At 38.7% G+C, this 16283-nt stretch overlaps 1 protein-coding gene across 5 annotated transcripts in view; it reads left to right on the top strand.

Moving 5' to 3' along the window:
- ABCC8 (ATP binding cassette subfamily C member 8) overlaps positions 1 to 16283 on the top strand; it is a 73362-nt gene that overhangs the window by 24392 nt on the left and 32687 nt on the right. For all 5 annotated transcript variants that reach the window (XM_014252117.2, XM_005522306.3, XM_088057459.1 and 2 more), the window contains 8 exons: positions 425 to 559; positions 1579 to 1741; positions 5384 to 5424; positions 5721 to 5866; positions 9989 to 10094; positions 10316 to 10426; positions 12313 to 12388; positions 12479 to 12584. In XM_014252117.2, coding sequence (XP_014107592.2) covers positions 425 to 559; positions 1579 to 1741; positions 5384 to 5424; positions 5721 to 5866; positions 9989 to 10094; positions 10316 to 10426; positions 12313 to 12388; positions 12479 to 12584 — 884 coding nt within the window. The remainder of the gene's footprint in view (positions 1 to 424; positions 560 to 1578; positions 1742 to 5383; positions 5425 to 5720; positions 5867 to 9988; positions 10095 to 10315; positions 10427 to 12312; positions 12389 to 12478; positions 12585 to 16283) is intronic.

Below are 16283 nucleotides of genomic sequence, written 5' to 3'. Positions count from 1 at the left end.
GAGATGAGTGTTCTCAGTGGTATAATGTGTTATTTGGAAGTATTTTTAAATTCAATTTTATTTAAAGTTGTTTTTCTAAACATTATTTTTAAATAAAGTTCTTTTAAATAGTTTTGAGTGTTAAATTATAGAAGATACACAAACCTGTAAAACTTTTTTACTGTGCGTAGTGGGGAGAAATACAGAAACAGAAATAGAGAGAATTCCCGGGCTGAGGAGGAGCACTGGGTGGGCGTCTGGTCTCTGAGAGAAGCCCTGACTGATCACATTGGCTGTGCCAGCAGTGCTGAACTTGGGACATTTGGGGTGGCTGTAACTGCAGCTGCTTTTGGTTGAACATTGTCCCTTACCCTGAAATTGGTCTTTGTGGTGAATACCCCAAGTGAAGCCAGGATCTTTCCCTCACCCTTTTTTATCCCAACAGATAATTGTAGGAGTTCTTCTGCTCTACTATCTTCTTGGGATCAGTGCCTTAATTGGAGCAGCAGTAATCATAGTCCTTGCACCTGTCCAGTACTTTGTAGCAACAAAACTCTCACAGGCCCAGCGAAGCACGTTGGTAAGTGTCTTCAAACTCATTTGTGATATAAATATCATATCTGGTAATTATGCATTGGTTGGAATTACAAAGCAAACAATGGATGTTGACCCAGAATTGCTTCTCAAACATTTCATAGTGTTCAAACATGCCACATTCAAGAATGTGAGATTCTGAGTGTAAGCAGTAAATACATTTTTTGGGGGGGTTTATATTTTTCAGCAAGTATGGTTCCCTAAGAGCAAAAAAAACTCAAAAACCTTCCAACTTACAAATCTAGATGATCAGTAGACATTGACTAAAGTAGCTTTGGGCAGTGCACAAATAAGTGAGTTGTGCAGGGCAAGCTGTCCAAGGGGAAAGAAAGTATGAATGCTGCACCCAAACCCAGACCCCAGATGTGGAAATCTATCAGATGGATTTATTTAAACAAATTCTATGCAGTCCTAACTCCCACAGTGTGTGCCTCAGCTGGGGAGCTTAGAGGTCTGCTAAGTCACAAGCTGTTCCTTGATCCCTCACTTGGCTTGTCTATAATTTGAATCACCTGCATCACTGCTGAAAACATTACCTTGCTTCATTGGCATTCTCATGCCCAGCTGCTCTGAACCTTATTCCCCTTTTCAGCAACTGTTGCGCTGCCAAGGAAGCCACAGGAATTTGTAATGGAGCCAGAGCTTGCTGAAATCTCTTCCACCACAGATCATGGGTAGTAGTAATGGAAGTTATTTCTGCATCTTCCTGTGTATAGAGGAAATCCTTCCCATCAACAGTATGCACCCTTCCAGAAATGTGGACAGCATTCATTCTTGCATCCAATCATACAGTGATCATAGAGTCAGTGTCACCTAGAAATTCCTGCACATGGGAGCAGTGCTGTTTGTGATATAATGTCTGCAATGTGCAAAGGGGCTGCTTATAATTTTTATTATAAAGTTTAAAATTTATTATAAATTTTATTATATAAGTGTCATCCTTATGCTTAGGGAACCAGTGTTTTTATTGTACTCTTCAGGTAAATGTGTGTGTAAATGTTGCAGGAGTACTCCAACGAGAGACTGAAGAAAACAAATGAAATGCTTCGAGGCATTAAGCTCCTTAAACTTTATGCTTGGGAGCACATATTTCACAGCAGCGTGGAGGAAACCAGACAAAAAGAAATGACTAGCCTCAAGTCTTTTGCTCTTTATACCTCCATATCCAGTAAGTCTGTTCCTTCATTGTAATGCACTGCTCAGCTAAGTGCTACTGAATTATCAGCTACTAATGAGTTTACCGTTTCTTGGTCGAGATAATTTCAGTTGCTTTAGGCTCTGATCTGTACTCCTCACTTTCCATCTAGTCAGATCCTCCATTTAATTCTGTAGAACTTTGCTTGTATGGGAAATACGTCTAAAAGACAAAAAAGACAAAATTAGTACTTCAAGGAATTGACTTTTTCTGGACAAAAGCTTTCAAGGGACTAATGTTTCCCAGACTATATTTAGACAGTGAAAATTTATTATCTTCTAGAACACAGCATCCAAGAGGAAGCTGATGTTGAAATTTATTTGTTGAGGGTTTTTCTGCATTTTGCACAATTCAGAGTATACAAATAATATGTGTCAGGCATTGTCTTTGCACTGAAGCTCCAACAGATAATAGTTACATATTCTTACTCAAAACTTGTATTTCTTGTTAAAATAAGTGATTCTTAAGACCATTTCTGTATCCTGGAAAGAAAAATACGAGCATCCTGGCCATTTGATCATTCTGTATCCAGATTCTTTCCTCTCCTGTTGTTGTTCAAACTGCCTTAAGACTTCATTGTGCTTTTAAAAAGACTTACAGCAAATTGAACTCTATATTTGAGGAGATTATGTGCAATAGCTATATAACTGCTACATTTTAGAAATAATTAGTAAAATCAAACTGAAGAATATATAATCTGTGAGATATTAACGAAATGGAAAATTTTAGCAAGAAGTTTTTGAGCACTACTATGTACCTGTACAAATATCTCCTGGGATAAGAAGGAAGCCTAGTTCTTATCATCTAGGTAGTACATAGGTAATGTACTCTAAGAGAAAGATTGTGATCCCACTGAATTTAACTGATGTTATATTGAAGTATTCATTGTCGTCTGAGACCAGAATTTCTCCCTGGTGATCCCAAGTACTGTGGGCTTGGAGAGGAATTTTTGCTTTGACATAAAACAGAATTTAGCTGCAGACTGCAAGACCAGAAACTCTGTCTTACACCCAGATCAACATACATGGGTTCCCTTTGTCTGCAGTGCTTCATGTGGCATTAAAATCTATTTATAGTCAGGGCCAAGGGTTCAGCTGTAGGGCTGTGAAGGCTTATGGGATTTTAAATCCTCACAGATTCATTTGCAACAGCTAGGGAAAGGTGTATTCATCCCAGCGGTACTGATTATCCTGTGAAGCAATGACATAAGAATCTGTATTATTAGAAAAACTTTAAATATTTACTGATGCTCCTTGAAATATTCCAAATTTGCAGTTGCACTCTGATTTTGTATTCTGTGTGATATTTAGGTATGTGCAGGACACAGGATATAACTTCTCAGCTTGGGGTAAAGCAGTGCAGCTTTATGTTGATGGTGCTTATAATTTTGGCTTATAAAGGTTCTTACTGTTACAGCCTAGGAGTTCCTTACACCTTCAGACTTTAGCAGAATTACACTTACCTTTACAAACTTGCACTTTGTCAGACTAAAAACAGAATATAAATACAGGAGAAATTGCTATTTTTTCTTACCTTAAGTATAATTATGAGAGGCATAATCAGTCCAAAACACATTAGCTAATATTGTAGTGAACACATGATTTAATTTCTTTAGGGGAAAAAAAAAATTAAAAGGCAGTAGAGGACCATGATTTTATGTGTTTGTGGTGTAGAGAAAGTCAGACACATGCTAGAACACTAAGAAAGCAAAAAAGAGATTTATATATATATATAGTTCTTTTAACAGAGTGTTGAATAGACTCTGAAATTCTTTTCTATGTACACATAGCTGTTAACAGAAATAAAGAATGTGGTTGGGGCTACTTTATTCATAAAAAATAGATTTGCATTGGATTGCAGAAAATATACCTACAAATTTCAGGACAGTGTTGGCTAGACTACAAGAAAATTCCATTTCAAAACCACATGGAAATTGGATCTCATGTGCCTCACCCCTATGCCAGGATCCAGACTAAATGTATATGGAATTATTCATGTGTACTAAAAGAACTATTATAAAAACTACCTCTTCCTGTATTTTAATTAAATGTCCCCACCAGAATGAAAGTTGGGTGACATCTTTACAGGATTTAGTATACATTAAAACTCAGGAAAGACAGAGAAAGAAAGGAGTGGTTTTCCTACTTCTATGATTTTTCACCTAATGTATCAGAAGCAAAAGAACTCGAAGCTTTCTCAGAGGAAAACAAGAGTGGAAAAAGGAAAACAAAAGTATTTTACTGTTACTAAAATATCCAGACCAGCTGAACATTTTTCCTAGTTTTTAGTCCATCTTTTTCCAGTAACAAAGTCCTTTTGACTAAAATTAATTGAACGTAAAGCATTAGCTGCAAAATAGAGTTATTTTAGAAAACACTTTTTTTTATTCTGGACACTCGCATAATTAGGAAAAAAAAAATTAAAAAAAGGAAAGCAACCCCCAAATTCCAATGGCTTATATTTGTTTGGTTGAAAGAAGCTTGAAGTCCTTGTATCTTGTGAGATCTTGTGATCTCACATAATAGAAAAATTGAGATCAGCTTCTTGGGAAGCCACCAAGTAGTTTAGGTGTCTTAACTGCAGCAAGCTTTGCCAACCCTACAGGATATTTATTCCATCCAGCTTCCTGTTTGACAGGTATGATCTTGTACTGTGGACAGGAGTAGAGTAGGATCCATCTCTGAGAAGCTGATTGGCTTTGCTAGGTTCTCTCACTGGATTCATCCCTAAAAGCAAACCCATGTACTGCAGCAGTCTCAAAGGCACATTGCAAAGGCAAGGATTTAATGGCACTCAGAAGGAAAGAGTTGCAGACAGCAACTTCTTTACAGTTTCTGTGCTGTAGGTATAGCAAGACTACTACATGGTAATTTGTAACTACCTTGAGTTGATACAAAGTGTGAAAACTGGTCAGGAAGTAGAACCATTAAAGAGATATGAGAGGCTGCTTTGTGTTCCAACACAAAAAGAACATTTTTCTCAGAAAAATACGTTGGTTTTTTTCTGGGGGTGAGGTGTAAAGATGCACTTCTGGACTTTCATACGTGTAAGTCTTTCAAAGCCTAAGCTTTTATTTTGCGATTACACACACTAACATGCTTGTATTTTCAAATTCTCCTCTCTGACGAGTAATTAGAGCTACATGCAATGACTCCACTACTTTATATAAGCATGAGTACAGAATTTATGAATACATTTGAAGATTCATTAAAGGTCATCTAAACATAGGCAAAATAAATATCTGACACTATAGAGTTCTTCAGGGGTTTATGCTGAGAAAAGGATGGCCAGTCAACCAGAGGAGTCAAACAGTGACACTTCAGATGAACTGGGGAGGGCTTTTACTCTTTGAATGTTGCTTATATCTGAGTTCTGTTTTAGCTCTAGGGTGTATATTCTTTATCTGTGTCGTTTATTTACATGAAATAAAGCTGAGTGAAGGTCAAAATGAAAAGGTGATGATTAAATAATATCCTCAGGTTGTGATAGAGGGGATGGACATGCAGGGTAAGAGTGTAGAAAACCCCATTGTAAAGCAGTGCTAGTAGTATTTGAGCATTTAGAATGTCAGAATGAAAATTGTTTCTAAATGTTCCTGCATGTTTTCCTTCACAGTCTTTATGAATGCAGCAATACCAATTGCAGCTGTACTCATAGTAAGTATGGACTTTTCTAAATAGTGTTAATTATGAGTGCATTTTCAAGTATAAGGGTTGTGGAGCTGGGGAAGGAGGAGAACAGGATGCAAACCTGCCACACATTTGCAGTTCCTCTGGGAGAGAATGGAAAATGCATGCTTGCCTTCTGGGACCACAAGCAGCCCAGAGCATGCATCCCTCAACCTGTTACGAGAGTATGAATTAAGATTCTGTAAATTAAATGCTTATGAAATATGAAGTCTGTTTCCTTCTTTATGGCAAAGCACTGACGATGATGTTTGTCTCTTTTGTAGACATTTGTTGTCCATGCTCATCTGACAAGAAAGGCTGACTTCTCCCCATCAGTGGCATTTGCCTCCCTCTCCCTGTTTCATATCCTTGTGTCTCCATTATTCCTGCTCTCAAGTGTGGTTAGATCCACTGTCAAAGCATTAGTAAGGTGAGAACTGTAAAATTAATATCTACCACCTACCCAGTTTCTGAGAATGTGTCCATTGCTCATTTTACAATTTCAAGTTTAGAAATAGCATGGTGATTATTTATCTGTTCTTGTAAAGTGCTCCCCAACTTTTTTTACCCTCCATCAAGCATGTAGAAGGGTAAAAGGTAATCACAGAAGGGCATGTGTTACAGCATGTATCTCTTGTTTTTCAGCTGCCTGTTGGGGCAGAGTTAGACTGAAACAAGCAAACAAAAAAAAAAAACCTTAAAAATCACTTCTAAGAGTCACAGTAAGTTAATGACTAAATGTCTAATCCAGCCTTGATGAACTTTTTTACTTTCTGATGAACATATTAGTTTTGAGTGTTCAAAAGCTAACCAAATACCAACCACTGGAATTGCTGTTTCACTGGGGATTTTGAGTATCAACAGATTCTCAATGCTTTTTCATGTGCAGTGTAACTCTACCTGAGCAGAGTTTGGTCTTCCTTCTTTAATAGAAAAACTTTATGACCTCCAACAAAGCTGTCTGACAAGCTTGTTTAAACTATGGGACTGGATACCAGCCCTTGCATAATTGCCTTTTTGTTGCTTTGGAGATGGAAGGGAGACTGCAGCAGGAGGCTAAGATTGCCTTCAGTGTTTGAAAATTCCCTGACAGTGCAAAGTCACAGCTGTGTCCTCTCTCCTAAGGAGTGTGAAATCTGAGAGCATCAGCAGCTGGCAGGAAATGTTTTGCAGCCACTGTGGTAGTCCCTAGAGCCATGGCAAATTGTCATGCAAAGATTACAGCCAGCAAAGTGTCTGGGAGTCCACACTGACACTGCCTATTACCAACAGGCATTTATTTTGGCTTGCCTAAGGATTTCTTTGCAAATGTATTGTGCTTGTTAATGCCACAGGAACAATTTGAGAGCAATTAGTATCAGCCAAATATTAATTGTTGCTAGCTGGGAGTTCTTCATGGGTTATTCTGGAGATAGCTTCTTGTTGGCAGGCAGCTGCCCTGCCACTTGTGCAGACAAGAATCAAACTCTGGAACGAAGCTGACATCATCCTTGCCTTCCTGGCTGTCTGTATCACCCAGGTAGTGTTCCAGAGTGCATTGCTCCATAGTGCTGGTGGTGCTGCTCTCTCCAGAGTACCTCAGCCTTCAGAGGAATATTTTGGAAGCATGTCCCAGATATTTTCAAGCTATGCAAAGATGTGCTTGCTTAAATAGTTTAATAGATGTTAAAAAGCAGACAGTCAAGTTTGCACCCATTGAGCAGGGCTATTGTTTGCTTGCTGCAACTGTGTCCTACGGTTACACCTTCCTGCTAATAAGGTCAGGTAAAGGTGACCTAACTTGGCAAAGTTGTATTTCAGCTTTCTAGGCTGAGATCATCTAGCTGGTTTTAGCAAGTGTGCAAAACAGCTTCTAGAGTGACAGAAAAAGATTAAGTGGAGCAGAAGATGATCCAGCAGTGAAACCAGCATGTAAAGTATAGTAAGAGAGTGTTACTGGTTTTGCTTCTTAGGCAATTCAAAAACCCTGCTCTATTAGTATTGGCTAGTCTTCGATGCCTGATGCTACCAAGGACAAGAATATTGATCAATAACCTTGTCAGTATCTGTAATCATAAGACTTATGCCCAATTGCAAAGCATCCCCATGGATTGTCATTGACACACTCAGAACCCCTGTGTGATTGACAGATTTAAAGCTTCTGTTCCACATAGGACCCCTGAAAATTTTCCAAGTTACGGGCTTGGGTGTCTGCTTCTGAGAGGAGCAACTGTTCAAAGCCTTTAGGAAGGTGACAAATTCTGATAACTCTTTGTGTAGTGGTGTTCTCGGTATTTTTTAATATATGCAGTGTTTCTGCCACTGAAAATTAAAACTGAGAGGCCAATTGATGTATTTCTTCAGTGTGAATCTTCAGGGACAAAGGGTGCAGTGTACAATTTTCAATCAGCAGCTGTTAAAGCAGCAAGAGTGGCATTATGTCTCTTACTGGGTTTAATATCAAACCATCTTTCCAGTCAGCTGTGCAAATAACCATCTTTTAATCAATATGTCCTTTCTGTGGCTTAAAAATAAGTTCCCCTGTGGAGATATTGGAATACTGGAATCGTGCTGTCAGCAAGAGCTCTGCAGAGAACGTCCTTTTTCTACTCTTAAAGAATTTTGAACAGTCTGGCATCCTGAAACAAGAGCTGTTGCCTCTAGCAAGATTTTTCTTACAGCTCTACTGTGTTTCTTCAGTAGATGCCTCAGGAGCAGTTACTCTAGAATTATGCAGAGCATTGGGCAGAGGTTTGCAGAGAGTAGAGACACCTGGGTGCACACCTAGAGAATAAAATCAAATTGTTGGACAGCTTAATAGAGACATAGTCTTGCTTGGATATGCATGGTCTGAGGGTGTTTGCTGTCTTCTGTTCCTACCCCTCTAGGCCCTGGAGCAGATACATGGGTGACTTCACTATCTGCTCCTTCTGTCTTCAGAGCAATTTCTCAAATATCAGTGTCATTTTCATGCAGAGAACATAGGTGCAGCTGCATATCAAATCCATATAGGCAGCATCTAAACCATTATTTGGTCCATTTAAAGACATTTGAAATGTTCTTTTAAATGTTTGGTTCACTGAACAAAAAGGGTAAGATTCCTAGTCCTGTTTTCCAGTGCTTTGTGCAAATAGATATTAATATCTCTAACAATGGAGCTTCTGATCACTTCCATTGAGATTAAAAACCTTCCCATTCAGTAATTCTGATCAAAAATCGATCCCAAATTAATTATTACACCTCTTATCCCATCCCAAATTGTTATTCTCCTACTTTTTGTTATTTAGATTGTAGTACCTGCTCTAGCTAAATTCCCTCCACTGAATCCACTGAGAGATCCACTGATCTCAATCCTCAGCTGCCATTAGCTATCAGGCAGGTTGACAGAAAAACTCTAGAACCAGTTCTCTCTTAGGGAGTGCCCGGGTGACTTTGATCTCTACTTGCAGGACAGGTGTTAGCTGTGCAGGGAGTCTGCCTCAGGCAGTAATGCCTGGATCCAACAATGTTTTGGCATCAGTGGGGGATCTCCCAAGCTTCTTAGAAGAAACTAAGTCTCCTTCTAAAGAAGAAACCCCTGGTAGTGAAATGCAAAATAAAACTTGGCAGGTTTATTCTTATTTTATAAGATTGGCATCCTAACAGATCACCACATATCACAATGCTTCAGTGACATTGTTTTTCCTCTTTCTCACCAGTGGCCTAAGGCTAAACATTGAAATAAATTGTTTCAGCTCTTGTCCATAAATTTATTTTTAGGCCTTCTGGCACTTTATCATTTTGAAGACTGATAGTTAACTTATTTCCAGATAATTGAGCTCCTTTGATGTTGAGTTCATGATTCAATCCCATTCTTTCACAAATTTCATTTGCTGTCCCAGTGAGTAGATTAGACATATTTTATAAAGTCAGGTACAGAGATAAAATTGGTGCTCTGATCTGTTAAATGTCTTCATAAAGGCACATTATCTTATAGCTAATTAAATCTTGAAGCAGCTAGTGAGAATTTTATGCCTTCTTCTTTGTTGCTGGTTGTCAGGTTTCCTTTTATATCTCATCTGTTGAAAACTATTCTGTTAAGGTATATTCCTTTATCTAGTTACCTTATGCACATCATATTTCACCATAGCTGGTTGAATTTGGCTCACAGTGTACAGCATTCATAAGCCTGTTCAGTAGGACTGACTGGGCCACACTTGATCAGCATAAAGGGGATTAATTCTACTTTGGTGAGTGACTTCAAAACAAGCCACTGTTGTAGCCCTTCTATGTCCCACCAAATGCCTGAGAAAATCTTTCTGTGAGATCTCTCTGGTGGTGTCAGAAGAGACAAGACTTGAGGAACATCTGTGCAAACTTAAAATGTCACTGTTAATGGACAACAGGATAGGTTTTGAAAGCTTCCTTGCAATAACTTCCCATTACACATTTTCATACACCTGTAACAAAAGAACAAACTGTGCAGCAGACAGCAGCTGAAGTATCAAAAAGGATGCTCTGTAATAAACATTGCAGTGAACAAAACTGTTACTTCCAAGGTTGAGGTGTGATGGTGGGGATTTTTCCCTTTCAGTGTGCAGAAATTGAGTGAATTCCTGTCAAGTGAAGAAATTGGAGAAGAGCATGATAAATCTTCAGAGCTAAGAAGTGCAGATAATCACAGCAAGTACCAAGCAGTGGTGAGTAAAGCTGTCTCATTGCCAGTAAAGTGGCTGCAGTCGTTTGTACCCAGAATAAATTTTTCACTTCTTCATTTCCTACTGATTATTTCTTGCAATTGCAAAACCTCTATTTTAATACCCTGAACTGTACCATTCACACTATGGTTGCTAGGGTTAAGGGCATTTTGCTGATACTGCCACCAATTAGTGCTTATTTCTGTCTTTCTGATTTTGCACAGCCACTCAAGGTTGTGAACCGCAAGAGGCCTGCCAGGGAGGACTGGAACAATTACAGCTCTCACATGAGAAGACCCATTAACATCACAGAAGCAGATGATTTTTGTGTAAAGGTGATATGAAGGTCACTCTAATAGCACTTATATTAGCTCACTAATAGTCACTTTTGTACTCTGATGGCAGTTTCAAGTTTCAAGAACCAGTGTTTGGTGTGAACTATATGCGCTTGTCAGAAATTAACCTCCACCTTTCTTGTATCTGTCTTCCTTTTTAAGAATTAACTACTAATCTCTAGGTTGTGGTTAGTTTCAATTATTCTTCTAGATTTCACCCAGCCATTTGCTATTGCAAGTGTTTAAATCTTTATCCCTGTTCTCAGGTCCAAAATTTTTAACTTAGAACAGCCTAGGTTGGAAGGAACCTCATAAGATCACCTGGCCCAACCTTTTATGTATGCCAGACTCTTTCTTCCAGTTTTGGGGTCTGTATAGAATAATGGAATGAAGAAAATTGAAAAGAAATTGTTCTAGATATTCCCAAAATAATCTCATAATGGATCTTCCCTTCCTATTTTGGAATTCTTAGTAGCCTTTCCCTAGATGAAATTAAAAACTAACTCCTTAAGGCCTAACTTGTCTGAAGAAAATAAGTACAATTACCCATGCCACCTTGAAGACTGGTGCTCTTGATTTGCTATGGAAATGGTCAGAAGTAATAAAAATCCTGATGGTTGTTATAGTGATGAAGCTGTTTATTTAGGAAGTATGCTAACATTTACATTTCCAGCAAAAGAGGATGAATAATTCAGTTTCATGGGACTAAGTAGGACAACTGGTAATGCTTTCAGGTTTTTTTTAGACATGCTGAATTGGTGCAGGATCCATCTTGAACAGACTTCCAGGAAAATAAGAGGAATATTTGAAAGAGGGTTTTGGGGGCAGTGTTGGTTCAAAAGACTGCCTGGAGTGACAACAGAGGAGTTTGTCACAAAGGAGAGGCTGGTGCAGTAACCTCTGTAAGGCTTGAACAGAAAGCCAGGGATAATCTTTGGCTCCATCTCCTGACACTGGTGGCCCCTGGGTCAGGTGATTTGTGCAGGTACTGTCTGTCTGCAGCTCATTGCCCAGGAAGGGACATGAGTTAAAAGAGGATCCTCTGACTGCCTTCGGTAATCCAGAGGGAGGAACACCAATGCTCATTTTTGCTCAATACATGAGTATCAATTTTTCTCAAGGGTGTGATAAAAGTGTCCTATCCAGTCTTCTTAGATGAAAAATTTTTGTACCTTGCATAGCTGAATGGCTTTGAAGGCTTTAGTGGCTCTGAAAAAGTGAGAAAAGAGAGTGCTGTATAAATGTAAGCCTTTTAAAATTGCCTCCCATTCCTTGTTTCTTATAGTATCCTTGGATATCTCCATTTAAAGTCTGAACAGGTTTTGTTTTTCTTGTTTTAGTCTTTTTCAATGAAACAATTTCTGTTTCTAGCAAAACCTAGATTATCTGAGAATCATGTCAGAAATACAAAGGAAAATGGTGTAATGGGCAGCAACATCTAATTTATGGGAGGTTCTGCAGGTTTGCTTGGAATTTAGGTGGTGTAATTGCTGTATAAACTGCATTGTGTCTCAAGTGACATTCAGGGCTCTGCAGAGAGCACGCTGGGCATGTATGTAATTTAATTGTGTTTCAATAATTTCACTTATTCATTGTACCCACCTTACAAACAGCAGAACAAGAGAAACTCTAAATGGCAACTTCTTTTGCCCTCATGAATTCTCAGTAATTTTCTAATAGTCTAATAGGGCTTGAGTTCAGAGGCTTCTGCCCATTGAAGTCCTTTACAAAGTCAGTCACCTGAAGATCCATTTCCTGCATTGGGCAAAGGCTAACTCTGTTCCTGTGCTCTATGTAATGAAAACAAGAAATTTCTTTGATGTTGGAGGGGGAAGTGAGCCCTAAAGCTGGGTTTCTGTTTATCTTTTCTCTCCATCTTGGTATAGATCACAAATGGATTTTTCACTTGGACACCTGAAGGTCCTCCAGCATTGTCCAATATTGATATCCGAATCCCTCAAGGTACAAAATTACATCAGATAAACTGAGTAAGATATTTTTCTGTAGTTATTTGGTAAATCATAATCTTGTATATGCCTTCCACCCTCACAGGTCAGCTAACAATGATTGTAGGACAGGTGGGCTGTGGTAAGTCATCTCTCTTGCTGGCCATACTTGGTGAGATGCAGAAGATCTCTGGGAACATATCCTGGAGCAGGTAGGGGCATTTAATTTAAAAGTTCAGCTTGACTAGAGCAGTAATGCAGAAAAAGCCCAAAATCTCTCCTGGGAACTTGTGGAGTCAGGAATTTTCTAGATACACAGTCAAGATAAAACCTTACCATAAGATCAGAAAGAATCCCCAGCCAAGGTGAAACAAGCTGCCTCTATTCCATTAATAGGAATGAACAACCATTCTTGGGCATTCTGTACTCCAGTGACATAACCTGAGTGAAATTGTAACTAATTTGGAATTAGAATTAATGAGCTTGAGGCGTTGTGCAGCTACAGAATGGTGTTTGCACTTTGAGGCCTAAGCTCATGTCTTTGCATGGAGCTCTAAAGAGGTACTGGCTCACTAGGAGCAATGCCTGGCTCAGATGTGTGCTCCATTTCAGCACCAGGCTAATGCCTGAGAATTTCAAGAGTGTCTTTCAAGTGGCTCATTGAGTGGAGTCATTCCCAGTGTATCCTGCCTGATCTGGCAGGAATGAATCAGCCATGTCCTTCCCTCCTTTCCCAAGGGTTCACAGCACCTGGATTCTGATAGGCACTAAGGGATTCCACTCGTGTCTAACTTTTTTATTGACCTTTGAGGGAGGGAAAAAAATGGTACTGAGCTCCAACAGCTTCCGCTGGGACTTGTTCTCTTGACCCTCAGGCAGGGTGACAGATGGTAAAATATATTGCCGCTGTATGTGGTTTCCAGTAAATTCCTGCCATCTCTAATACACAGTCTGATCAATGCATGTGAACATTTTTAGCCTGTTTATTTCACACTACCAGACTTCCTACCCATACAGACTTCATTTTGCCTTTTGGACTCTGATTGTTTATAGGTAAAGTTCAACAAATTGCAGGAACCTGGAGAAACAATTTTATTTTGAGCTGATTGAAGGAAAATCAGGTTACCTATAAATCAAATCTGTACACTCTAATGGATGTGGTCATTGTTATGCAGTGGTTCCTGCAGCAATTTTGTGGAACAGTTCTCTAAATTCCTTGAGTGTTTATCAAGAGATATGATTTCTATCCAGCCTCCATGTATAAGCCAGTCACACTACTCAGAATTGCATTTGCTTTAATATCAATAGTACAAGGAAGGTTGGTTGTCTAATTTATGGGTGGGGAAAATGAAACAGAGGAAGATGACCCTTTCAGCTAGAGAGGGAAACAAGAAAAGCCAAATTTCCAGAGTGTGATGATCTCTCCATGAGGATATACTTCCCTAAGCAGAAAATCAGACTGTGGTGAGGGACAACAGAGAATCCCTGCAGCCTTATTAGGTGAACTAATTTCATTTCAGCAAGGCTGTAATTTTTTACAGATGACATAACATGATTAAAAAGTGTAATTTGAATGTCTGATGCTAAACCAAAACAGATGACATTATGTTTCAGATCAGAAACTGTGCTGTGTTTTTAAATAGCACTTGTTTAGAAGTATGTTCTTCACGAGAGTGGAAAGGTCAGAGCTGGTTTTCATGTCTTCTATATGTGCCAAAGTATCACAAGGTGAAATTCAGTTGTTATCACATTTGCTGCCCTATCTGTCAGATACGTAGAAAGGGACTTTTGGCTGAAACAATCTGAGCACTGTAAGTGCTGGCTGCACTGGGACAGATTGTGTTGTCTCATCTTTCAGAGCTGCTGCCACATGCACTGGTCTATTCAGAGTGATGGATGCAGCCAGTGTGGGCTGCACACCTGTGTTGTAAAGCTGTCAGATGAAAGCTCCCTTAATTTAATAAGCAAATACTAATTTCTGACCAGGAACATGCAACCTTATCCCAGGTTCAAGGAAAGTAGTATTATCAAGTAATCGCCAGGGCTCACAGCCTCAGCTGAGGCAATGAAAAGTGTTACCAAAATCACTTAACTCCCTTGTTGCAGCTCTTTCTTTGGGAAGGCTTGGCTTCAGTCATTCATGTTACAGAATAGACCTGAATTACTTCATCCAAGTTTCCTTCCCCTTCCCTTCCTCCAAGGTCATAGCTATGAAGATGAAGGATGTATCCTGCTGATACGTCGCTCAGTGCTCAGGAAATCTGTATGCTATTTCTGGCCCTTCCCTTGGTCTAATGGATAGCAAGTCATTTCCCTACTCTTTGCCCCCATGCTTTATGAATAAATGAGGATTATTTTTGCTTGTTTCTTATCAAAATTATTTGTTTCAAATCCTTAAAAAGTAATGTAATTTATTCCTGGGCTAGGAGGGAGATAATCAGAAGTGAGCCATGGCTTATTTGTGATATTTTTGTTGTTTATGTTACTGTGTATGTTCAGAAGATCCAGCTCAGATTAATGCCTCTTGTTCAAAGCTTCCTGAGAGCATCTCAGTATAAATATTTTATAATATGGTTAAGGTTTTAACAAAAATAGAAGAATCATTATTTACATTCTGCGCAGGTGGTAAATGGTAATGATTTGACCTGTTATTGAGTAAATAATTGTAGTACATGCCATGCTAATTTCTTTTGGGCAGTATATGACTTTTCATATTCCCAACTGAAGTCTTATTGGAGTAAATAACACCAGAAAACTGACCTAATTGGGAAATAGTTTCCTCAAATATAATTGTCATTTGTTTTAAACGGGACATACATTCTTGCATGTGACTCTTTCTTCCTTATAATATGAAGGAAGACAGATTTAAGGTTGCTAACAATCAGTTTCCATCTTAATGTGGAGTTGTCTGCTTTCATCAAATTAAAAAAAAAATTAAAGTTGTTTTTGTGCCTACATAGTAAATTGGTTTTTAAAAATACATGTTTACTGGAGTTTCCTGAATCATCCAAGTACTTTATTTTATTTACATGGGAAATCAAAATCTGAAAGCTTGAAAATCTCAGTAGGCTCATCTTTGTATCATTAGACATCTAAAATACCTTGACGAATTAGATCTAGATCTAATTATCAAACGTATGTTGCTTTGGCATATCAGCAATCTCTTGATCTCAGTAGGAGATAGAGTATGCAGGAAAAGGGGGAAAGAAGGTATAGAACAAGTGGGGAAAAGTGGGTTGAGAAGTCTGAGCTAAAACTCCAAATGGAGAATAATTGTTTTCCTGCTACAGAGCAGAAACAGAGATCAGGGAATTGATATACAATTGGTTCAGGGTCTTTGTGTTGTGCATGGAAGCGCTGGAAAAGGTGTTTTCAATTTCAGCCTATCACTAGTTCCTGGTAAAGAATGTGTTTCTAGTTAATGATATGCAATAGGCTTGTGGGTTTTTGGATAACAGGCCACTGAGTTCACATGGTCAGCTAAGACTAGTGGAGTGTGAGTTTACTGTGGAAAAGCTTTGTACATAGACTTTTGGTGTAAAAGTACTGGTGACTGGCTGGTGCTCTCAAATTGTGCAGTAAATTTGATTTAGATCATTGCTTATTATGCATAAATTTTACAGAAGTGTCTCAAACCAACCTTTTAATCTGCAGGTATAGTTATCTCTCCTGGATATTGATAAGCAAATTGTGTTGGTACAAAGTTAGAGAGACTGTCCCCTTTAAAGTGTGAAAGGCTTTGGTCCTCCTTGATTTTCTTTATATCATTTGACACACAGATTTTTCACACTTTTGAATGGAACTGAATTTAGCATCAGTAATAAGTATGCCCAGTCATCCTGTCAAAACAACTCTGAACATCTTTGTGCATGTTCAAAAAGAGCAAAACCAAAACCTTTCTGTCCTTTGGA

The sequence above is a fragment of the Pseudopodoces humilis genome, chromosome 7 (assembly GCF_049639895.1).
Source record: "Pseudopodoces humilis isolate 2021_Gansu_Grassland_sample_001 chromosome 7, ASM4963989v1, whole genome shotgun sequence".
NCBI lineage: Eukaryota > Metazoa > Chordata > Aves > Passeriformes > Paridae > Pseudopodoces > Pseudopodoces humilis.
The sequence above is the reverse complement of the archived record's forward strand: the minus strand, read 5'-3'. Positions and strand labels throughout refer to the sequence as shown.